This window comes from Callionymus lyra, chromosome 16 (genome assembly GCF_982586985.1).
Source record: "Callionymus lyra chromosome 16, fCalLyr1.hap1.1, whole genome shotgun sequence".
Lineage (NCBI taxonomy): Eukaryota > Metazoa > Chordata > Actinopteri > Syngnathiformes > Callionymidae > Callionymus > Callionymus lyra.
The window spans coordinates 8,815,504-8,839,922 of NC_141833.1; the positions used below are offsets into that span (position 1 = coordinate 8,815,504).

At 38.0% G+C, this 24,419-nt stretch overlaps 2 protein-coding genes across 3 annotated transcripts in view; both read right to left on the reverse strand.

Annotated features, from left to right (window-relative positions):
* Window positions 1–1,537: 1,537 nt before the first annotated feature.
* Window positions 1,538–4,829, reverse strand: LOC148063518 (gamma-interferon-inducible lysosomal thiol reductase-like). The gene is made up of 7 exons (XM_087811008.1): window positions 4,593–4,829; window positions 4,007–4,195; window positions 3,629–3,703; window positions 3,445–3,531; window positions 3,186–3,338; window positions 2,626–2,694; window positions 1,538–2,551 (listed from the first exon to the last, which is right to left on the reverse strand). Exons 1-7 carry the CDS (start codon window positions 4,716–4,718, stop codon window positions 2,486–2,488), a joined length of 765 nt encoding a protein of 254 aa, XP_087667134.1. The 5' UTR covers window positions 4,719–4,829; the 3' UTR covers window positions 1,538–2,485.
* Window positions 4,830–5,726: 897 nt separating this feature from the next.
* pik3r2 (phosphoinositide-3-kinase, regulatory subunit 2 (beta)) overlaps window positions 5,727–24,419 on the reverse strand; it is a 31,230-nt gene continuing 12,537 nt past the window's right edge. For both annotated transcript variants that reach the window (XM_087812010.1, XM_087812012.1), the window contains exons 3-16: window positions 20,326–20,418; window positions 18,285–18,359; window positions 16,975–17,127; window positions 16,066–16,273; window positions 15,908–15,993; window positions 14,597–14,699; window positions 14,430–14,528; window positions 14,182–14,362; window positions 13,997–14,116; window positions 12,885–13,027; window positions 12,643–12,819; window positions 12,458–12,529; window positions 11,523–11,693; window positions 5,727–10,576 (exon numbers count right to left, since the gene is read on the reverse strand). In XM_087812010.1, the coding sequence (XP_087668136.1) occupies window positions 10,369–10,576; window positions 11,523–11,693; window positions 12,458–12,529; window positions 12,643–12,819; window positions 12,885–13,027; window positions 13,997–14,116; window positions 14,182–14,362; window positions 14,430–14,528; window positions 14,597–14,699; window positions 15,908–15,993; window positions 16,066–16,273; window positions 16,975–17,127; window positions 18,285–18,359; window positions 20,326–20,418 (1,889 nt within the window). In that variant the 3' untranslated portion in view covers window positions 5,727–10,368. The remainder of the gene's footprint in view (window positions 10,577–11,522; window positions 11,694–12,457; window positions 12,530–12,642; window positions 12,820–12,884; window positions 13,028–13,996; window positions 14,117–14,181; window positions 14,363–14,429; window positions 14,529–14,596; window positions 14,700–15,907; window positions 15,994–16,065; window positions 16,274–16,974; window positions 17,128–18,284; window positions 18,360–20,325; window positions 20,419–24,419) is intronic.

Below are 24,419 nucleotides of genomic sequence, written 5' to 3' on the forward strand. Positions count from 1 at the left end.
AATTCTGTAGATCTTTAATTAATTAACAAACCTATACTTTCAGATATCAGTTTGGGAGGACAGATTTATGAGAGAGAAACATTTCAAGTGGAAAAGCAAATATGCATTACGTCTTAAATGTTGGTAATGGGGTGGTAAAGATGACAAATAAATATTACTTACTTACTTACAAAAGATAATGATGTAATAGTCTGTTTGACCAGGTGACAAATGTCTGCCAAGATATATTTTGAGTTCTTAGCAGCAGCTTATAAGCAGCACCTGATGAGTTGTTATTGCTCAGTGTGACAGGACAGTCAACACCTGAATCTTGACACTTTCACTCATAGTCTCTATAGGAAGAATTTCAATTTACTCACACAGGGCTTCAGAGATGCAAGTGGTCGTCTGAAGGAGAGCCAGGAGGGTCCCGTGGTCTCTGAAAGAAAAGCCAACTATTAAGCAGAGTAATTGAACGATGCTATTAACATAGACAACATTGTTTTATAGTTTAGTTTGACCAAATAAATAAATACAAGTGTGGCTGAAATGTTTGAAGATGATCAACAAATATTTAGATCATTCAAACTTTTGATTTTGATTAAAGAAACAGAAGGTGTTAATAAGATATAGTATCTGAATATTAATGCAGTTTATTTTAGTTTTACTATCTCGTGGTGATGGAAACAGATTCCAATATATGATGAACCACGATCTGCTGACCATATCTTGCCCATAAAAAAATAATGTATTGTCAGAAACATGACTTTGTGATCAAAATGCCTTAAATCAAAAGTTATAACAGTTGTACGCTATGTTTTAAACTCATGACTCGGGGCCAAATTCAGTACGCAAATTCATTCAATGTGGCCAACCGGATGGCTGGATGAAAGTAGATAAATTCTAATGGTGATCTAGTGAGGTGATGACAAAAAAAGATGACAGTGTTAGATTAAAATAAAAAGACGGTGATTATGGATGTCAACAGAACAGAGACTTCTAATGAGTAAAGCTCATGTAAACTATGAGTAAATTGAAGACTGAAATAATTCAGAGCATCCAGGAATGAAAAGTAAATGTCGGTTGAAGACATTTTGTTTGGCCTGTGACTTGACTGACTGAATTATTTCGTACACTTGTGTGATTGAGTTTGGCACCCCTGGTTTCCAGGTTATTTATGCTTAAAAATGACTCACACCAAACATAACTATTATTTGAATTATTGAATTATTTGAATCTGAGAAGAAAAATGTATTTGGATACTCTGGTCTAGAAAAGTCACTTTAGAAATAACCACTACTTACAAACTTGTCAGTGGTTTCTCTCCTTTGTTGTCACTGTATTAGCACATTATTGCATCTTCACCGACACACACCAGTGACAACAGAAAGACTTCCACTGAATCAACAACGACGGAGCATAAATACTGCTGATTCATTATATTTGCTTGCATAACAAGCTGTAGATGTCCATGTGACTTCTAAACTGCTTTACAGCAGTGTGTTTTTCATATGAAGTACTCAGATACTTTTTTAAATAACCAAAACACAAGAGAAACTCACACAAAAGGAGGCTTTATTCTGTTTTGTAAACAAATGATCTCATGAAAAATTGTCATCAGCAAAAAAAACATTGTAATGAATGCATATAACACTTTGATTATATTTAAATGATTATTACATTTTATTAGCATTAACAAGTATCCACTGTAGGTTGTCAGGACGCTCGCGGTGAAGCTCTGCCATCCAAGAGAGGTCCCAAAATATCTCCAAGATTTCAATCAAGTGAGGGGTTTTGTGAAGACCCCATTTGTAGCACTGGCACGCGATGAGATACATTTGTGATACTTTAGATTGTAAAACAGATCATGTCAACTCTTACAGGAATTACTTTAGCCTTGTTAAAAGAAACTTAACCTTTTGTGAGATTAAACACATTTAATTTTTTTGTTATGCTGAAATGTAGTCAAGCATGAAAAACATTGGCAGCTTTTTTTCTATGCTTAACCAAGTTTTAGATCTGAAGATTTTGGAACATAAAAGATGATTTTACAGCAAAAACCCAGTGAACTCAGTTGTAGATTTTATTGCCCCGGCTGAAGAACCCATGGATAAAAAACACAATAGTTCAGTTTTAGGATAAGCAACCTTTAGTTTGAGTTTAATCAATAAAAAGTATATAATTTTTAGAATAAAGCAATATTGCTTTTAAATAAAATATCGTTTTTATAGGACTATAAGTAAACAAGTTGTCTAAGAATCATACGATGGCGCTACCTAGTGGTCATTAGGCGTATTTCGCTTCATGGTAGTTTTAGAAGCGTATTCATTTTATTAAATCATTTAAGAACAAAAAAAAGGGTGTCATCTTAAATGTATGTTGATAAAGTGCTTCATTTAAAATCACTCTTTCTAGAGGACGTAGAATAAATCAAAATCACATTTCAAGTCTTATGTTTCCTGGTTTAGAAGCCACACCTGGAGCAGAAGCAGCATCAGGTGTCCTCTCACTCTTTGCCGCAATAACTTCTAAAGCTATGCTGGGCCCCTCCACAGACCTCAGGCTTGGGCCCCTGAAGATGAAGACAACAGAGGTCAAAGGTCATCAATAACTCAGCCACAGTCATAGTGGTTTTAGGGTAGGTACCTTGTACATGCTGCAGACCAAAGTGAAGAGAGATGCCAGCGCTTTGTCCTGGAGTTCGTCAGTATGTACCTGAAAATGAGTCGGAAAATATTGATGAAACTAGAAAAAGTGAACAAAACTGAGCAATGAAATAGACATTCATTGATAATTTAGCAATCGATTGCAACTAGACGACAATAACCAGCAGTGAAATCATCGTCATTTAAATTAACTTATTGACATTCATATCCTATACTGAAAATACTACTACATCGTAATGAAAAAAGTCTGCATTGTGTATGTAAATAAGAAAAACAATTAAATGGGGTAAGAGTTCAGTAAAAAGTGATGATAATAAAAAATAAATGTTGCGAATTAACCAAAGTTTATACTTGATATATATCAGTATACAATCTCTAAAGTCCACATGAGTTAAGGTTCTGGGTGTGTACAGTGAGTTAGGCCCACCAACCTAGGTTTAAAAAAAAAAAAAAAAGTTTCCTTCTTACATCTCTGCACAGATATGAGGTGATAAAGAATCACCGTTTGAAATAAGCGAATGTCTGCTTCGAGATTCTCACCCCGTTGATGGTTATCCAGGGCACATATTGATGAGGAGGCTTCAGAGCATCGGTCTTCAAGGCATTCTGGTGCATCAGCTTGTTCCCCTGATCTCCCGTCACACAGGTCACCACAGCATCCCATTTTAAATCAGGGCTGTAGAGCGCCACGCACTGCACGGGCCGATCAACCATGGGATGAAAATGTATGTAAAGTGTTCTCGGGATAAACAATCAATAAAGTTCTATCTATCCATCTATCTTGCTCTTTTTCACTTACACTTCGTGCTGCTTTGACGACATCCACGGAACTTTCCATGCAGTTTATGATCTGGAAGGCTTTGTCCGTCTTGTTAAGCAGACAGGCCTGAGAAGACGAGGACAGAGAAAAGAGAATGGTAAATCTGCTGTAACAAATATACCTTATAAACATCACGGAAAGCCATAAAGAGAAGTGACTCAACCTCGATCATGTTTCCAAGACACTCCTGCTCTCCGTGCTGGCACTTAAACGTGAAATGGTCTCCATCTGGTGTCTCCTGGAGCAAACATTTTGCATTGTTATATTATAGCCGTTAAGATCAAAGAAAAAATGTGTAAAAAGTGCTAGTGAAAAGCTAGTTAAAGATGCACAATACTATTTTCCTGATTTAAAAATGATTTAAATCTATCTATAAATGAATAAAAAAAATTCTCTTTAGAATTTGTATGATAATACAGGTTTCATTGCTGAATGAAGGGTTAAATAGAGCTGCTAATTCCGCAGATTCTATTCAACACTTGAAGACAAAGATTTCACGATGACATTTCAACATTATTAGTCAACTCCAGTGTCATCATACCTGAGCGTTTCCGTACGGTACCAAGTTCACGGTCAGGATGTCTTTCAGCATCACCCAGGTGGGATAGAGCATTCCTGTGAGGAACATTCGGCAACCGGGGCAGAGACTCTCGTAATAGAGGTCCAGTCGCACCGGTTCTGCATTATGAAACAACTTTGTGAAGTTTGCCTCGAGACACTGTCGCAAGACCTGCAAGAAAGTAAGAAGCAGAGTGAGAGGTTTTATGTCACAAAACTACATTAAAACAAGTTAAATATTGAACAAAACTACATTAAAACAAGTTAAACATTGAAGAAACAATTAACTTAAAGTAACTTGAGGTTACCCAGTGACTTCAAAATGAAGGTTAAATGATATTTTAGTCCAATAACTTTGAGAATAATCCAAACAGGAAGTTCATAACTTACTAACAGCACAGGTGATGCTAATGATGTGCTAGCATTGATTTAGCAAATGAGCTTCCATTGTTGTTTGTGTTAGTGAATGAATGTATTAAAAATGTCATACACTGTTGGTGTTAAGTCTATTCAAGTTATTAAAATGTAACAAAAATACAGTAAGTGTTCATGTTCTCCATCAGACTCACGCCACAGCTGACGGCCGCCTCCACCGACGAGCACATCTCAGACGGAGGATAAACACACGGAGTTGACGGTCTGGCGCTGCTGGACTGGAGCCAGGCGGCGATAAGAAGCAGGAGTGGAACCTTCATTTTCTTCTGGACCGGCCGAGAAACACTTTTGAACGCGCAACAGAACCAAAATAATAAGTAGTTGTTTTAAAAAAACAATCGGTGCGAGGTAAGTTTAAATACTCTTCTTACTTCCGCTTTGAAGTTTTTCTTGGAGTCTGATTGGCTGTAGGTCACATGACCAGAAAACTACCCGGACACGTTGAGACTAAAGAACTTTAGACTTTATTTTATTGTCATTGCAAATAAAAAACACAGCAGAGAAACTGGCAAAAAAACGTTTTTTTTATTGATTCCTTGGAAAAAAATATTGGGGAACAGTGATGAACTTGTAACAAACGGTTTTTTTTTATTTATTTTGCTTATCTTTAATTGACTTAAGAAGTTGTTGTGACACAGAAAAATCGACAATCAAGTCCAACTCAGTCCAAAAATGTATTTGTTTAACAGTAAACAGATCATATTCAAACTTTAAATCATATAGATAAATGACTGAATTGAAAAAAATATAGTAATTTCGTTCATAATCAGATTTTTTTTCTTTTAATGATCGACAGGCAAAACACAAACCCTCCAATTTTCATACTGCGATCGGGATGTTCTATCTATGAAAATCTAGGTTAAATACTTTGTATTGCACAAGAGCTGAAAAAAAAGGTCAAGTTAACGTTAAATTCACCCAGTAAAAGGTTTTTACTAGGCTTGTTTTAAAAGTGCAGCGTCAACCTTCTTGTAATGTTTCATCTTTGTCTCGCTTTCATTTGATGGAATAAAAAAAGGATTTAATCCGCCGTGAGTGTTTCGTATTTATTTGCAGGCGAGATCATCTTCTGACCATCTTAGCATCTAAAAAAACCGTGATGCCATAAAAACTTGACCTTCTGACTCTCACATGATGTCCCTGCTGAGTCGACAGAGATGATCCTGTCAGTTGCTCTACTTCGGAACTCATGATGCAATATGACAAAAATGTCCTCCTGATACATCGGTCATTTTATGGTGAAATAATGACAATCGGGGCGGCAAAAGTGATTCATATATATTTAATCGCCTTTTTGAAATCATTGCATCAGCCTAAAGAAAGAACCGTACAGACGAGAGTGTGTGGACAGCGAGCTGTACAGAAGAAAGAGAGAAACCAGAACCTGATTCAGACAGAGGAGAAAAATGACCATCATCATCATGCATAGCAGAACACAACAGACTGGAACAGTGCTCCCTCTGCTCAAGAGCTGAGTCGGTGACGGGAGTTTTTCTTCAGACCAGATCATGACAGTCAGCTTGATAACGGCTCAACCGATAGTAGGTTTCAACGTAGAGAGGCTTTTATTGTGAAATATATCCATCAAAAAAATCCCCCACAAACATCAGAAGAGAGAGGATGCACTGTTCTCGAGTGAAAAAAAACAAAAATAATGACACAAAAACAACAAAAAATCTGCCACGATTCAGGGACAGGTTGATTTTTCCAAACATGTATTTGCCATTTGGTTAATTATATATTGTAAACATTTTTTTTTCTTTATGGAGGAAAGAAAATCAAGCTAGCTTATTATTTTCTGTATAGGCTCTGAAAAGTCAACACATATAAACAAACAGTTCTATGAGCTTTTTTTTTTTCTATTAAAAAAAAAAAAGCTGACTAAAAAACATGTCACCACAAAAGCTCACACTCTAATGCCATTTGTTTTACACTTTTCACTTAAGGATTGTTTTTTCTCGCCTGTGTTTGAGTCTTCAATTCGATTGATTTGGCTCCTTGAAGTGTTACTTTTGTGGTGCATCCTCTTAACACTGCATCTACTCCCTAAACTGTTCAAAAATGACAAACGTTTTCTCAAAGAATAAACTCTAATATTTAATAAATGCAAACTTAAACGTAAAGACTACGCTCTCAAACTATCGACACATTTACACGAGCTCACTTCGTCCTCTTAGCGCACCGGATTTTCGTCATGATGTCGCTGATCGCTGACAAAAACTAAAAATGCTAGTTGCATTTCGGATATTGCTCACAAATAGGTCTACGTTTATAAAAATGATATTTGGGTGTAAAAATGCATGATTTTTCAAGTTTTCATTCAAATACCTGTGCATGTACCGCTGGCTTCAACACAACTATCTCTTCTCTTAAAATAAAGTGAAATCGGTAATGGATCTAAGTCGTAAATTTAAGTGAAAAAAGTTGTAAAACACTAATGTATTGCTCTTTTCTTTTAACTGAGACAACAGGTTTAGTGGATCATAAATCTTTCTAGTTTAAAACAATATTTTTAAGCCTTCATTTGTAAGTGTTTGTTTAAAGAACTATTATTTCAGGCTTTTAAAATCAAAATGTTCAAGTTTTCTTCCAGAATTACTTTGAATGTGCGGCGGGTTGTATCGAAGAAAATGTACCCTTGTATGTTTGTATATAAGTTGCAAATATATGTGTAAATCGAGGGGGTACTATTTCCACACGTATTATTATTACATTTCTGTGCATGAACTGCAGATTTAAGTAAAGATTCTTGTTTTCTTCCTGACTGTAAATGGATAACTAAAACCATTATAATGGATTTAAAACATTGACAAATGTGAATTGTGCATAAACTGCTGATTTTATCAGAATGACTAATTTTTCAAAATAGAACATGAACTGAGGAAAATAAAAAGGGTGATTTTACAAAAATGTTTGTCAAAGATTAGTATGGGCTTTTGAATATGTTTTTTTTAACAGATCTCCATTTTATGCATTTTTCTGTTTTGCAGATTTTACACAAAGTTAAAATGTGCATGAAAAAAAAGGAAGTTTTTTAAGAAAGACGTCATCCAAAAATATAGCTTTCTAAGAATTCATTTCAAAATAGTCTCTCTTCCAAACCCCAAATATACTCGTTTCTCTATCGTGTGCTTTTTTTACCGCGAGGCCAAAAAATGTACAGTGTACCAAAGAGAAGGACGTTAATAACACACGTCTTTTTCAAAGTTATTACTCAAGAGTGACGGCACGATCGTTGAGTTTCAGCGACTAGTAAAAAAAACATCATGCACTCTCACCGTGTGTTTCTGACCCAATGCTACTAAAGTTACATTGCTTCTCTCTCTTGTTAAACATCTGTGATTTACATGATTATATGGCAGGTGAACGTTCACGCGCAAAAATGTCCAACTTACAACGCTGAAATGGGAGGAGGAGCTCCACTAAAATGGCTAGTGGTACTTGGATTTAATCCTCAAAATATACAGCAAGAGAAGTGTCCAAGTCCAAGATGGATTTCTTTCATTTGTGCCATTTCAGTCTTTTCTTTTCTCAGGTCACAGTTGTGAATAAATTGTGACACAATAACTCGGATTCGACGAGAAAAAGCGATTCAGTGAGAATTTGTAGAAGGTTGTGCAACTTTTTTTTTAAGTTGGACATTTTTGCTGAGTGGACAAAAGTGCATAAACGAGCAAGCAGCTCTCTTTTATGTTTGTTTTTAAAAGTTATTACCGAGTTTATGTAGTAAAAACTAACTTTATATCAAACATAGCAATCAGTCAAAAGCATTTACAACAACGGCAGCGTAAACTGTACACCGTTACTCAAACATCATTAAGAAAGAAGTCCATCACCCTGATATACTGCGTGAAAAGACCTTAAAACTATCAACAAAAAAAATGAGCTTCACCGCTGTCTGTTCGTTATGGTTTTTTGGGGTCGTAAGGATTGGGTGTGGGACAGAAAAAAAGTGCAGTCACAAAAAAAAAAGAAGAAAAAAGTGTTGGTCCAACAAACGGTATAAAGTGGTGGAGGCGGGTCACCAGATCACATGCAACGAGAGCTTATCCAACATGGCCGTGGATGTGTACGATTCACATTTAATACATGAGACATAAAAACACCGCCACCCAAAAATAGAAACACATGTAACAACTGTGCTAGAATAGATATGCCGGTAAAATGGCAGCTGTGACTGATGGGCACGGCGTGGAAGGTGTCATGGCGCCCTCTAGTGGAGCGACGCGCATCATCAATGACTTCAAGGCACTTCTCATCACCCTCGCCACGCTAAAGCCCTCAGATCAGAAGCACTGTCGCCACCCCAGCTTTCAAATCTTGGGATTCTATTTAGCCAAGAATTGTGCAACTACAGTACGACTGAATAATCCTGAATAGTATCAAAGTGAAATGTTTGAGTTGAGATATATGTCATAGAAAATAAGACAAACTTAATCTCTTTTTTAAAAAAATGCCATCTCCACCCTTCTACAAAAATATTTTTTTTTACTTGGGTTTTTTTTTGGCAAGTTCTTTCTCGACAGCAACGACGACCAGACAACTTTCAAGTTAAACATGAGACAGAAGAGAACTGTTGGAATTCGCCGCATAAAAGCAGAGCAAAAAAAAAGTTGGCAAATGACCAGAGAACTAGTTAGTTGACGACAAACACAACAATTTCAACCACTGGTGACCAGAAAGAAACGACCCGAGAAAGGTCTTCATGCACACTAGATAATCTCTGGGACCACAGACGCCGCGCTAAATGGCAAAAAGGACCTTTTTTCCCCTCCGTGTTGCTACATGAAAATACATCCTTCATTTGGCTCACATTAGCTGGATACTGCGGCTCCTGGAACTAAACACGACGGCTTATGTGGCTGAGTTATATTACTGCTTATCTTACTTTGTATGTACATCCATGTTCTACAGCTCATCTCTGCGAGAGAGAAAAAAAAAACAGTCAAGCACAAAGAGAGGAAGCACCGCGAGTAAATACATGAGAACCGACAATAAAAGGTTGTACCGCTAAAACAGTCCATCTACTAGAGACAAAGCCACACAGTACTGAAGTCGTCACGAGAGACGGACGCTCCACGAAGAAGCCGACAAGAGGATAACAGTTACGCCGTACGAGTCGATGGCTACAAATGCTACAGTATTAAAAGAAGCTCGGTGAACAGATAGAACGTTCGGTCGGGAAAAAGAAACCTGAACCACGAGGGTTTTGCTCCACGTACCTCTCCAGGCCAGAGTATCGTGATAAGAAAAAGTATCAGAATACACCGAACCAACGCTCGTACCTCGATCAGTGAAATGGAGGCGTACTGAGAGAGAGAGAGCGCGGGTGGAGAAAAAAAAAGACACTTTGATAAAAAATATATAGATTTCCTTAAAGCTGTTGCTTTTTTTTCTTCCGTTTTTTCTTTTAAACAAGCGCCTCCTGTTCCGCCGCGACACAGGTTTGTGGTCATTCAAAGCTATTAGCTATTGGCACTTGCTTCATGTTTCATTGCTTTAGAAAATCCGCTCAACCCTCCCTGGGTTCTCCAGTGACGACACCCCCTTGTTCCTCAGCTGCTCGGGTTGTGCAGCCGCTCTCTGGCTTTTGTCTGGTGCAGGCAGTCTGGGGACGACAGATCTTTTGTTTGTTTTTTTAAAAGAAAGTGCATCCTGTTCGTCTCCCCGTCTACCTCTCGAAAATAGTGTCAAAAGGTTGTGTACGTGTCACACACAACTGACACTGATCTGTTATCAGTAGTGTGCTTATTGGGAAGCCATGCTGCAAGCAAAAGGTGTGCTCCAGGCTGGTCTGGGATCAGCCACCAGTCACGCTTGTTCAATCTCCTCATTGTTTTTTTTCTTTTTTTAATCCGATAATCGTGTTTTCTTTTCTTTTCCCGTCCAGTTCGGCGTCAAAAGGTTCGATCATCTGGGTTGCTGGGTGTGATTCTGGGAGCGGGCCAGGACCGGGTACGCTAGGTTTACATTCAGCTGGTCGTTGTGTTGGATCAAGGAGACGTTTTTGTAGTGAAGCACCAAGTCTTTGAGGGACGAGTAGAGATTGTATGGCTCAGCGAATCCATAGCCGGTGACCGTCTTGTAGATGACGCAGTGCTTGGCGACGCCTTCCACACTGGAAATAAGAGACAGAAAGGTTACGTCGAGACAAAATTTAAGAAAAATGTTCTCAAAAAAGAAACTAGCAAAAATGAAACTAAAACTGCGATAAAAATCTGAGAACACCACTTATATTTTGCATAGCAAAGTTGAGGGGTGATGAACTATATCATTTCAAAACTATATCATTAATAAACTCTCCAGAGGGATCAATAAAGTTTATCTGTTTATCTTAAGTATATGTATGTTTTACTTGTACAAACAGATAATGCTTTCTGAAGCACAGAGCTGTTAGTTCGCTGTTAAATCTTCGTTGCAGTTTCACAAGTCGTATCTTACTCCGAAGGTTTCAACGAAACAAAAACTTGAATGAGTGATAATCCATCGCGGTCAGAGTTAGCTGTTCACTCCTTCAGAGATCGTACCTGGCACGAGACATCTCTAATCCCAACATTCCTTTTCCCGCACAAGCAGTGATGAAAACATGAATCGGTGAGATTATAATGTTATATGTGGTTTAGTACATTTGATAAAGATACTCAGCACTTTCCCATCATTTACATTAATATTCATTAACAGTCATCTGACAATATGAATGCAGCCCGCCATGGTGAGGTCAGGGTAAAGATTGAAAAACTATTATGTTGACATGGTTCAGAGAGGTGAATGACTATTTATTCTTCAATTGTAAACATGCTTATTTTGTAGCATTTAAATGTGTTGTTTTCTTTATCAACAATCACACCATTTTGATGTGCTAAAATATATTTACACAAGTGTGTTTATTTTTATTATATCATTAAATAAGTTAACTTTGTAATATGCTACTAGCAGCACCTTTTTTCTACTTTATATCTTAGTTTTTCTGATTGAATTAAATCGCCTTTTCTAGGTCTCTTTTCTGCTCAGCAGCTACTTATAAAAGTTGTTTTTCCAGCCCTTTTCCAACCAGTTGAACTTACACAACGGAACAGGCGTAGGAGCCCTTCTGCGTCTGGCTCTCTCGGATCAGGAAGGTTCCGTCACATTTGCCTCTCAGCATCTCCTCAGCGTGGGTTCGCTTGATGTCCCCGACGTACCAGGTGCACTCATCGTGGTGGGGTGAGCCCTCGTCCTCCTCCAGGGAGTAGGAGCTGGTGAGGCACGTGTGAAAAGTTACTCATGTATCCTGAAATGTGATCTGTTTAATATAGTAAAGAAATAAGATGTGACATTGTGGCAATTGTTATATTTTCTGTGGTTTGATCATAAGTAAGTAAGTAAGTAAGTAATCTTTATTTATAAAGCGCTTTTCCAGACCAGGGTCACAAAGCGCTTAAACAATCAAAACAATATTCAATAAAGTATATACTTTAAAGATCAAGATAAAACTGATAACACAACAGGAGTTCCAGAAAATCAAGGAAAAGCCTTAACAAATAGAAATGTCTTAAGATGTTTCTTAAAGGAGTCAGTAGACTCCATCAAGCTCTGACGTAACTGTAACTGACTCCTGGAGTAGAAACCGCTTCATAGTTGTATGTGAACGACGTTTGCCTTCATTTCTATAAAGTTTAGTGAAGTTTTTTGTATTTCCCAGGAAGATTTGAAAAGAAACAAACCATACGAGAACTTTTCTCTTAAGCAAATGCTGGATTTTGTACGCAATTACACCCTTCTAGCACTGGGTGGAGCCAGAAACAAATATTGTAAATCTTACATATTGCTGCTTTAAACCTGGTTATATTAATGTTAATGCGTTTTATGCTACTTGACAATTAATATTATGATCAAATGCAATTCTAGGTGTGATTAAAACAAGATTGTTGACGTGTCTGTTCCAAAGAAAGTATTAACCATCGGTCCAACGGTGCCAGAAACTACAGTAAAGCAGATGTCCTAAGTGTGTCAGACTTACTCATCAGCGTCATTCTTTATTCCCAGCCACTCGTTTATCCTCCTCTGCCTCGTACCCTTCTGCCTCAGCCATCTGCAGACCAAGACGACACGTTTTAATGACACAGTTGAAGCCGGAGCGTTTATTATACATCGTCTTGACGGTGATTCATGACGCTGGGAGAAATGCAGAACGTGTTTCCTCACATCAAGTACTGGTCTCTGATCTTGCGGAGCTGCATGAGATCGGGCTTCAGGCTGTTCATCTTCTTGTCGATCTCCCTGTTATCAGAAACCTGCTCTTTCAAGTCTTGCTCCAGTTTCCGCTTGCTGTCGTGGATCTCCTTCACGCGGGACTTCAAACGCTCGGAGTTGCTCTGGATCCTGGATTTGGACGGAGGGAGAGTTGAGCTGAGAGTACGACGTAGAAGTTTAAAACTATGACCTACTTCTGGATCTCCTTCTCGTTGCCCTCGCGTTGGAAGCGCTCCAGCGACTCTCTGCTGTAGCGCTCCTGAGTCTCGCACTGCTCCTCGAAGATCTTGATGGTTTCATTGAACGCTTCGATGGCCGTCCTCTTCATTTGGAGCTCCTGGCAGATACAGTTCAAATGTCACCATTGAAATCTAACAATCATACATGTAGCTTATAATGCATATATCTTCCTCGAACCTCAAAACACTTTATGGAAGAAAACAATAAGGACATGAACATAAATCACAAATGCAACATGTTAAGTGTTCTACAGAGAAAAAATTACTTTAGAGAAACAAATATAGTTAATAAGGTCACATTGACTTTTCTAAAATTCTAACAAAGTACAATTTTACCTTTTTCTTTCTGTATTACTTTATTTCTACTATTTGTTGCGTGTATGCCAGGACCCAGTATGCCACTTGTCAGAGCAGGCTTGTTAAAACAATCAGATTGTGTAGTGTCCACTGTGTCAATAGTGTCAACTAAACAGTATATTATTATAGAAAAATAAATATTACAGGTACAGATTTTTGTTTACCAAATATCCTGCCCATCCTCCTTTTTATTCGTTTTTTCTGTTTGCGGAAAGGTTTGTTTTTATTTTTCTTCTTGATTTATGACTGTAGGACCTTTTCTTGGCGTCCTTGTGTGTTTTTTTTACCACCATGTGTTTTTTATTTTATTTCTCAAATCATCATCTTTTTAAGTTGTTTTTTTCCTTTTCGTTTGTAGATCACTGTAGTGCAGTGATGAAGGGTTTTTCTTCGATACTGATACTGTTCTGAGGGGCTGTCAAACCCACATATCAAAGGGATACAAAAGAGAAAAAAAAGTGTAAGCCAAATCTTGAACTATAGTATGAATAAACTTTACTTGAAAATAGTTTTAGATTTATGATGACGGATAAGTAATACAAATTAAAATGACATGTAAATGTTTCTATTCATTAAAAATGTCAGAAACATTTCTCAATGATCAATTTAAAACTTTTCTCTTTTCCTGATCGCTCTAGTTTAGTTAAGACCGCCGAGTGTTCCGTAACTTTTAACTTTTTTGCTCATTGTTCTTAAGTGATGTATCGTACCTGTGTTGTTCGTGTGTACTCCTCATACAGGGCGTCGTACTCGCGACTCTTCTCCTGGTACTGCTCGTGATAAACCTTCAGTTGCTCTCCGACCTCCTCGATGCTGTTTTCCTTCACCAGCTGCGACCCATCAGGGGACAAATATTAGAACAAAATCCAAAGTTTGGCATTTCGATGAGTCCCACCTGTTGGTACTTTGACACCGGGAACAAAAGTTTGGTGTCCAGTTTGGCGTTGTACTGAGCCAAAGACTCGTGTCGGTAGTGATTGATGAGTTCAACCACCGTCATGAAGGTGAGGGGCTCCGAGAAGCCGTACCGCCCCTCGCGGTGGTAGATCTTGATGAGCTTGTTGTTCCCTCCTCTCCTGTGGGTCGAACCAGAAGAAGAGTTGATGCATCAATCAATCCCACGCACATGATGTGCGGCAGTACCTGAGGGTGAGCGTGTACTCGCCCTCCAGTTTACTGGAGGCGTCTCTGACCAGGAAGGTTCCATCCGGGGTGTCTCTCAGCTTCTCGTTCACCTCCTCTCTGCAGAATGAATTCAAAAGTCAACTTGACTCGTCCTGGAAAAACTTCCAAAGCTTTTTTTCCTTCACCTTGAAATCTCTCCCCAGTACCACTCGGAGTCGTTCAGCAGGCTGCCCGAGTCCGTCATGCCAGCTTGAGACGACTTTGACTTGTTCGGCTTTGCTGGAAGAACTTGGAAAACAAAAGCACAAGATGACTAAACAGAAGCATAAATAGTAACTTGACAAGTCTGTTTTTTCATGATCCTGTTCGATTGTGTTGTTAAAAAAAGATCTGTTCGTCAGCGACACGTCGGCACAAGACGTTCAAAAGTGAGAAGGAAGGTTAATTAAAGGGCAGTAGAATCTCCTCCTCCGCACTTGACTGTCCTGAGATGAGGTTTGACGTTCTCTAGGTAACTCAGCTTTGTGGCTTTCTTGATTGTAACGTGGAACACAAAACTTTTTTAAACTTAAACCACAGAAAAAAAAAAACATCTTAAATTGTGCAAGTGAAGGCAGCAAATCCTTTATCTATTTTAATCCACCCGTGTCAATCTCAGATCTCTGAGACGCAGACTCATTTTATTTGGCCGGCCATATGGTTGGATAAAATCAATTATTGTTCATGTTAATATTGTGACCTATAAAGATGCTTGTGTTGAAGATAAGATAAGGATGTTAAATAGGTCAAATATTATACCAGGACTTCCAGTAAAAGGATGGGAAATTGATCGGAGCGATTGAGAAACACAAAAATAATTAGAAAAAAACATATTGCGATCAAACCAATACTTCCTGTTTCATAAAGTTTGGTAAATATATATATTTTCTATTTCTGCCTGCGATTTATATTAAGATTCTGACCCCCTTGTGTAATTGAATTGACCTGTTTTAAAAATTGAAAAGTTTACCAAGAAAACAAGGGTTTAGATCATCTTAGAATTCTGAAATTCAATTTTATTCATCTTTATTTATTTTTTAATAATTAGAGAGAAAGGAAGATATATATCTAAAACATCCCAAAAAATTAACAAATCTACCCAAATATTTTTTCCTAGTAAGTAAGTAATTTTTATTTATACAGCGCTTTTCCAGACCAGGGTCACAAAGCGCTGAAACAATCAAAAATATATTCAATAAAGTATATACTTTAAAGTAAGTAAGTAAGTAAGTAATATTTATTTATATAGCGCTTTTCGAGACCAGGGTCACAAAGCGCTTAAACAATCAAAACAATACTCAAAAAAGTATATACTTTAAAGATCAAGATAATACTGGGGCAAGATAAAACTGATAACACAACAGGACACAAAAATGCAAAAATAATATAAACCAAACACATTGGTAATAAATGCGACTAAACATAGAAACACATTATGTAACAATTGTTAATAATACCTGGAGGAGTGAGGTCTTGCTCAGTGGTTCTCTCGATCAGGAGACGTTCCACCACAAGAGCAGACGACGCTTCATCCACTGACGACCTGTTCCAAAAAAAGGGAGAAACAACCATCAAAAATGTTGTTCTTAATGTTGATCCACAGTCAAGAACATACGGCGTGTAGGGAGTCGTCTGCATCAGCAGTGGACCGAAGATCTTTCCCAGTGTGTGCGTGTCCAGGCCGTTGCTGCTCTGTGCCTGCGACACCTTGGACAGGTGTGTGAGCAGGTACTGCAGCGTGAGGCGGTGATGGAGCGGGACGGTGGTGGAGCTCTCCAGGACCAGGCTCAACTCTCTGTCATGGCTGCAGGCTACAGCGCCATCTTCAGGAGGGACAGACAATTCATTCAATTCTTTTTTCCATTTTTTTCTGTAACAATTTGTGCAGACATAAAAAATGTTGGCAACACTGGCAATAAAAAGTTTCTGATTCTAATAAAATTGGAAACAACAAGGTATTAAATCATGTATTTTTATTCAATTGATCTATAAAACTTTATTCGTAGAGCATTGCAAACAGTGGGATGCAACTCAAAAGACTTCTCTACTGGTGTGCACAACATTAAAAGGATAAAGCTTAGGAGATAAAATGTTATGAAAGAAAATAAAGAAGTATCAAACTGGTCCCAGTATGAAACAATAAAAATGTTGTTCATGTTAAATTAAATGACATTATTATTTAAAAAAAAAAAGAGGTTATTTATTCGCTATGATATGATGATTTATGACCTGTTTTTGTTCCACTGACATGCTTCACGTGCGCTATAATTAAAACCACCCTTTATATTTACATATGTGTATAAAACAAACCAAAGTTCGAACACAATGTGCTGCCAATTCCAACAACGGTTATGCTTCTCGCCAAAATACATAATCAGTAGAAAAAGCTGTAGTGTTTGGATGAGATCCAGGAAGACTTGAAAAGCTGGAGTGACCGGGGGCAGGAAAACGTTGTTATGAACTGTTCATACTTGCACGGTCAAGATTTAAGAGTTCAAAAAATTAAACGTGAAGCTTCATTTACCCGCCGACTGCTGCAGGAGCTGCTGCTGCTGCGTGACCACGGCCTGGAGCTGAGGATGGACGCAAGCGGGGATGACAGGCGACGGAAGCTCTCGCAGGTAACACAGCACACGCTCGCAGAGGAAGCCCACGTCTTTCTGACTCAGGTCACACTCTGGAACGCAGAGGACGGAACGACTCGATGAAGTGCGAGAGCCTTCTTGACCGGACGATCAACTACAATGAGCGTGTTATGAGGATGAGGACGGCGAGCTTAAACGTTCCTTGATCAAGGTTTGAAAGAATTCAGTACGGAAGGAGTGAAAGAACCGTGAAAAAGAAGTCAAGTATAATGAGTTATTCTGCATATTTCCTGCTTGTCCCATGGTTTGGTATGTAAGTTTGAACTCTTATAATATAATATCTATTGTTCTTTATCTTGGACTTAGATTGTATAATCTTGTTCTTTCTCTTTATTTCTCTTTGTTCTTGTTCTTATTTTATTTTTTTATTTTTTTAATAAAAAAATGCTGTATTGCTGTGGCTAATTGGAAAAAAAAAATTGTCGTCTCCTTCGGGATCAATAAAGTTCTACCTAACCTAACCTAAATAATAATATATATATATATATATATATTGACTGCATTTATGCGACCCTCCTTAATTTACACTGAAACTGTCCTATATGACAAAACGCCCTGCTGTTAATAATTCCACATGATATTTGATTAGTAATTATTTTCCACGTCTTAATATAACATTTATTTTAGGATTTCGATAAAATTGGAAACAACAAGGTATTAAATCATGTATTTTTATTCAATTGATCTATAAAACTTTATTTGTAGAGCATTGCAGGAAGGAGTGAAAGAACCGTGAAAAAGAAGTCAAGTATAATGAGTTATTCTGCATATTTCCTGCTTGTCCCATGGTCTGGTATGTAAGTTTGAACTCTTATAATATAATATCTATGGTAAATAATAATAATAATAATATATATATATATATATATTGCCTGCATTTATGCGACCCTCCTTAATTTACACTGAAACTGTCCTATATGACAAAACGCGCTGCTGTTAATAATTCCACAAGATATTTTATTAGTAATTATTTTCCACGTTTTAATATAACATTTATTTTAGGATGAAAGAAGCTGTTTTCCCTTTCATTTCACAATTTCTTGTGAAAAATGTTGTTCTAGACTGTTTTATAAAATGGTTTTGCAGTATTTTACTTTTTTTTGGTAGTGCTGCACCTTAAGATATTTGCTCTGGAACAACAATTGTATTATTAGCCAAGAAAAACAAATAAGCGTAGTGTTAAACTCACCAGAACTGAAGCTATGGACTGGGCTTTCCAGGACAAATGCATTGGTTGTCCTATACAGTGTTGTGCTGTCCAGACCTGAGAGAGACAAAATGTTATTATAAAACTCCTGAACACAAACCACATATTCTTATAGCATCAGACTCCAAAAACAGATAAAGTCTATTTCAATATTTTCTTCCACACTCAAGTCATTCTAAAGTCCACTTCTGGGTGAAATATTTTTACAGAGGAAACAAACCGATGGAAGTGTCCGTGACTCATCCCTGAAGCTTCAGAGAGCAACGCTGGGTCTAGACACTTCACATCAAGGAGGCAATTGTTTGAGTCAAGACAGTCTCTCGTTGGGCTGTGAAATGTTCCGGCGTGTGCGTCTCTGTACATTCAAAGCTGGAAAACGATTCGACACAATTTTTTTTTCCACTTTATGTGTTTACTATTTAGAGACAGACCTCCTGTCGCCAGAAGAAGTCAAATTTTCCATGACAGCGTCTCAGAAGATATCTCGGGTCGACCCAAAGGGAATATCCACTTTTGGTGGACGGCGGACATTTTTGAAGATCAGGACGGATGGTTGTTTTGGCAGCGCAAGCACCGCGAAGAAAAATAATCTAGCAAGAGCCTGGAGAATAATAATTCATATCGGAGGATCATGTTGCGTAAGAAGACTGACAAAGAAAATAACCCACAATAGATGCTGGACTATATCACAGATTATATTTGGATTCTTGGATCCTAAACCATGAGCTGTAGCTGAAATGTATTGGTGTGTTCCAGTCTATGCGTGGTAAATATTATATTAAATATTTGTTACACTGAGACTGTAGAGAAGTACCTTAAAGCCAAAAGATAGAAAGGATTAAAAAAAAAGCTTTAACGTCATGAAAATACATTTTCTAAGTGTGTTTTGTGTATTTAGTGTTATTCAAAATGGCTGTGTTGTTTGGAAAATTTAATGTTTGGTAATTTGCAATATTTTTGAATACAAAAGTTTTACTATTTGCCTTATTGAAAACTTCTTACTCACTTGAAGCACTGTTTACAATATCCATTTTATTTTTTTTATTATTGAATAAATTCAGTACCTTTGAGGTACAATTCTTACTTTTGTTCTTACTCATCCTGTTCTGCACAATACACGTTAAAAAAGTACCTTTATCACTGTATTTTGTATTTTTCTAAGCCTTAGCTTTAGCTTTGCTAAGGGATTTAAAAAAACTAAAAATGCTTATGTTATAATTACTTGTAACATTATAGCGTTACCTTGAAGGTATTCAATTTATATTGTGATAAGAATGTTATGATATCATTGCAATATAAAAATAAGCCAAACATGATGTTTGACTCTATAATAGTTTATATATAATCAATGTAAATTAACTTGGGAAAAAACATGTAAATATTTAATGTTACAGTACTAAGTTCCAACATTTTACTTGGATTTATTCATTTTTAAATAGAAACAATAACAAATAATGAAACAAATGAGTAAAACCTTTGGAGTTGAAATTTTAAAATAGCAGTAAATAATAATAATAAAAAAATATTTTATTTCAATGTGCCTTTATGTACACTCAAGGTCACTGAATATATAGATTTGAGACGTGGAGCAGAGCAAATTAATATATTTACACATTATCAGTTGCAGTTTCACTCTGACCTCACAAGGGCCCGTCAAGAGCGCCCCCCCCCGGGCCACACTTTACTAAAGTCTCTAATAAATCTAATTACATCTAATTACATTGTATCCACACAAGAGTGTGTAGGTACTTTTAGAGTTACATTAAGAGGTTTATTTGTAATAAGAGAGACTTAAACGCCTGTTAAAACGTTGATGCGGCGCAGCTATGAAAGGATCCAGCTGGATGTCATAAAGAACATCCTGTCTCTCTGCACATATTCAACCGTCTGACTGGACGGACTCGTCTCTATACGTCGACACGAACGCTGCCACGACTGCAGCAGACGCTGTGAGCGAGACGGTCACACGTAGATGAAAAGACAGGAGGAGGCGGACGGACAGACTATACGGTTTCGCATCTACCTTTATTTTCTATGGCTTGGATCAGGCCGACGAGGGCCGCGGGAGCCGTCTCGGGCGGCGTGAACTGCTCACTCAGGTCCGGCGCAGAAACAGCTGAAACAACAACACAAATCACGGTCACTCGTCTGGCACGGAGTCTGCAGGAGGCCGTGGGGGGGTTTGGGGGTGTGGGGGGGTGCAGGAGAGTGGAGGTGTGGGTCGCCACGGCTCAGCAGATGGACATAAATGAGAGTGAATCGACATATATCACACCATTAAACCTCTTCACTGGAGAACTTTTTGCGGAGTCAACATATTTGAAATACCGTAGGAGCAACGTCGTAATTGTAGCAGTAAACAAGGGACCAGGATATATTTGTTGTATTGTCAAGTACTTGACTTTGGTGTTGCAGAATTTTGAAGTCGCTTTCATTTGTTTTGAAACGAATATATGTCCAAATATCCACTTTAAAAGTCAACTTTCAGAGTCAACTGTATCCTCTCGCCCTCAGTCATCGCCAGGACCATCGTTCCTTGATCTGTGTAGGACGTAATGTATTTGTACTTTATTAACAAAAGTATGATGAACGGCAAAGGATACAAGGATATATTTGTTGTATTGTCGAGTACTTGACTTTGGTGTTAAAGAATTTACAGACCACATGACTCTTGAAGTCGCTTTTGTTTGTTTTGAAACAAATATATGACCAAATATCAACTTTAAAAGCTGCTGGAGTCAACTGTATCCTCTCGTCCTCAGTCATCATTCCTTAATCTGTGTAGGACGTAATGTATTTGTACTTTATTAACAAAAGTATGGTGAACAGCAAAGAATAATATAAATTAACTAATAAAATAAATTGAAACAGTGCTGTTGAATATCAATACGATATTGTCTTTCACCCCAAGGGCCCTATTTTAATAACGAACCCCATCAACTTTTTTCTGAGTCAACATATTTGAAATACTGTAGGAGCAACGTCGTAATTGTAGCAGTAAACAAGGAACAAGGATATATTTGTTGTATTGTCGAGTACTTGACTTTGGTGTTAAAGAATTTACAGACCACTCTTGAAGTCGCTTTCGTTTGTTTTGAAACAAATATATGACCAAATATCAACTTTAAAAGCTGCTGGAGTCAACTGTATCCTCTCGTCCTCAGTCATCATTCCTTAATCTGTGCAGGACGTAATGTATTTGTACTTTATTAACAAAATTATGATGAACAGCAAAGGATAATATAAATGAACCAATAAAATAAATTGAAACAGTGCTGTTGAATATCAATACGATATTGTCTTTCACCCCAAGGGCCCTATTTTTAATAACAAACCCCATTAACAGATGCACCATCTGCTCGGACCTGAATATTTCCGAATGAGGTTGAAAAACCGAAAAACCAAGTTGCCTCACTCCTCGATCCCTTAAGTACGATTACACAAACGTTTAGTGTCGGACTTTCTGGTACAGCTGCGCGCTGTTGTTAAATCATTGTGAAAAGTGAGATCGCCAGGAAGGATAAGCATGTTGTTTTTTTTTTATTGCCACTCAAACCGAGACGGAATGTTCTCTGCAGTATGAGTTTGCATTTTTCTTTCCTTTCAACCCTCCGAAGACTAAATCACACAACTTTTCAGGGTTGCAAAGAAAAGTTGGGAGCACAAGAGGGTGAAAAAAAAAAAAAGAAGAGCGATCCCGTTTCTCTCCCTCCCTTCTCTGTTCTCCTTTCTTCTCTTTTGAGCCGACTCGCTCTCTATCCTCCCCTTCGCTCCGTCCTGTTCGGGTGTTTCGCTTCAGCTCTTTGCGTGAGTGGAGCACAATAAAGGATTTAATCAAAACTCCTGAACAAGCAGAGCGCCCGTGGCAGCGAGCCAGGCCTGGCCCGGGCCAGGACACGCAGCGCCTCCTATTGGGGGGGCTGGCTGGAGCGAGGGAGGTGTGGGGGTGTCACCGGGAGAAGGCCCGGCCCGGGCGAGGGAAAAGGCAGTAGACTCTTGTTGCTGATTATTAATTTGGGGAGTTCAGACAAGAAGCGCTGCATCAGCACATTCCGTTCCTTCTCTCTGGTTCTTGTTCTCACTTTTCCTGGATGTGTCTCACTCTCTCTCTCTCTCTCTCTCTCTCTCTGCTACATTCTTTCTCCCCCTTTTTTTTTCTTTCACTCTCATTTCCATCTGTCTCTGTGCCTTCTGGTTAAACATGGAAACTTTGCCTGACAGAGTCTCAGCACACAGACGACCCACAAGCCTTTATTTATTTCTCCTGACATTTTCCCTGAGAAGAGCCTTCCTTTTGGGCTTCTTTTTACATGACCATGATTTTCCCTTCAGCTTTTCTGTTAGTGTAGGGGTGTTAAACTCATTCATGCGAGGGGTCAAAGTGTTACACGCAAAACTCTTGAACAGACCGACGACTTATTCAATTGAAGCCTGTGGTTTTTGTCGTGATACATAAATCGTCCTCCTTCGATACTAATCTCATAACACAAGAGACACTGTGGTTTATCTCGAAACACATCGGCTTTCCCGTCATTTGTTCAGTTTCCTTCCATCAGCATCAACTTTTGAAAGTTTTCAGGGTGGACATTTTAGAGAACATGCGTTAACTCAAGGCCAGAGGGCCAAATCTGGCCAGCCAAGTCATTATATGTGGCCCGTGAGTGGTACATTTCAGCCCATTCTATAAGGGAAAAAAATCCAAGAATCCAAACATAATATTGGAATAACACCGATTTTTATACACACTAACTAAACTAAATTAGTTTGGCCCCCAGTCAATCCCGGGACGTTTTCACTTCCAAGGGACTCGTTGTACAAACAAAGCAGATGTGTGATAACGGCTGGTTGGAGGAGGAGTGAAGCGTCAAAATGGTGTCCGCTCTCGTAACCTCTCATTCGCCGAGATTTCAGATGGGGGACAATTTTATAAAGCAATCATTTCAAAACATTATCATAATGAGGGACTTACTGCATCTTGGAGAATAAAACTTCAACATTTGAAACATGTTATGTAAGTCAGTTAGTTGCCCTTTAAATCAGCATTAGCTTCCACAGTACAACAAAATAACAGTGTTTTCTTCTTTCTAGAGATTATATTTCCAACATCTATGAAAAAGAACTTAAATCAAAATGATAACTATACGTAATGAGTCGAATACTTTTCCTGAAAGCATAGCTCAAAATTGATGCAGCTTGGAATGTCGCCAATTCCTTTATGACGATTATCTTTCGATAAAAATCACAATATTATGATATAAGAACTTTTCTTTTAATATTCCATTTGATGGACATGTCAATTTACCGTTTTGTTAAGGACAACTTTGCAACAAGGAGAGTGGATGTTTCCCAGTAAACAAAAAAACACGTTAAAATTCCTAACATGACTATTCAGAATTCGGAATCTCTATATAATAATCCACTGTAGATTTTTCATTTATTTTTAACACTTAAATATAGTAAGATTCTAATAAATATTTCTACCATAGAACATGAAAACAAAATTATTATTTTTACCATTTTATAACCCCAAAAATAAACCCATTTTTCCTTAAACTTCCTAAGTTGCAATAAACCTACCTCACGGCTGAAAAGGAAGGGCTTGTATTTGCAAGCTTTGGCTGTAGGTTTAAGTAGATAATCCTAAGGAAAAAGGTACACACTGCAAGTTTACATAATGGGTTCAAGATCACATCTTGAAGAACGGCGCATGACTTATTTTCGTGGAAGAAGGTCTTCGAAAAGCAAATGTGTGTTTAAAGGTGTTTAAAATTGTTGCGACGTGCATACAATCGGACACATGCACACGGATACTGCGGATACTTAAAAGAGATATTTAAAGCAAAACAGAAAAGTTGTTTGACCGCCTGCAGCCGATAATCTGGATTCAAATAAACTTAGCAAAAAATGTCCCCTCTCAAAATAAACATGTTTACGGAGGAAAAACAACAAGCGGGGACAAGCTTGACAAGAGTTTTTGAGCCATTTTGGTTACTCGGAGCATGTGGGTTTTGTTTTTTTCTTGCACGGTGGTGACAAGACCAGTTGGTCTCAGGCTCTCGGGTGGTGTCTAACACTGTGTCGCTATGCGCTGCTGGTCAAGTTTCACAGCTTCACGTC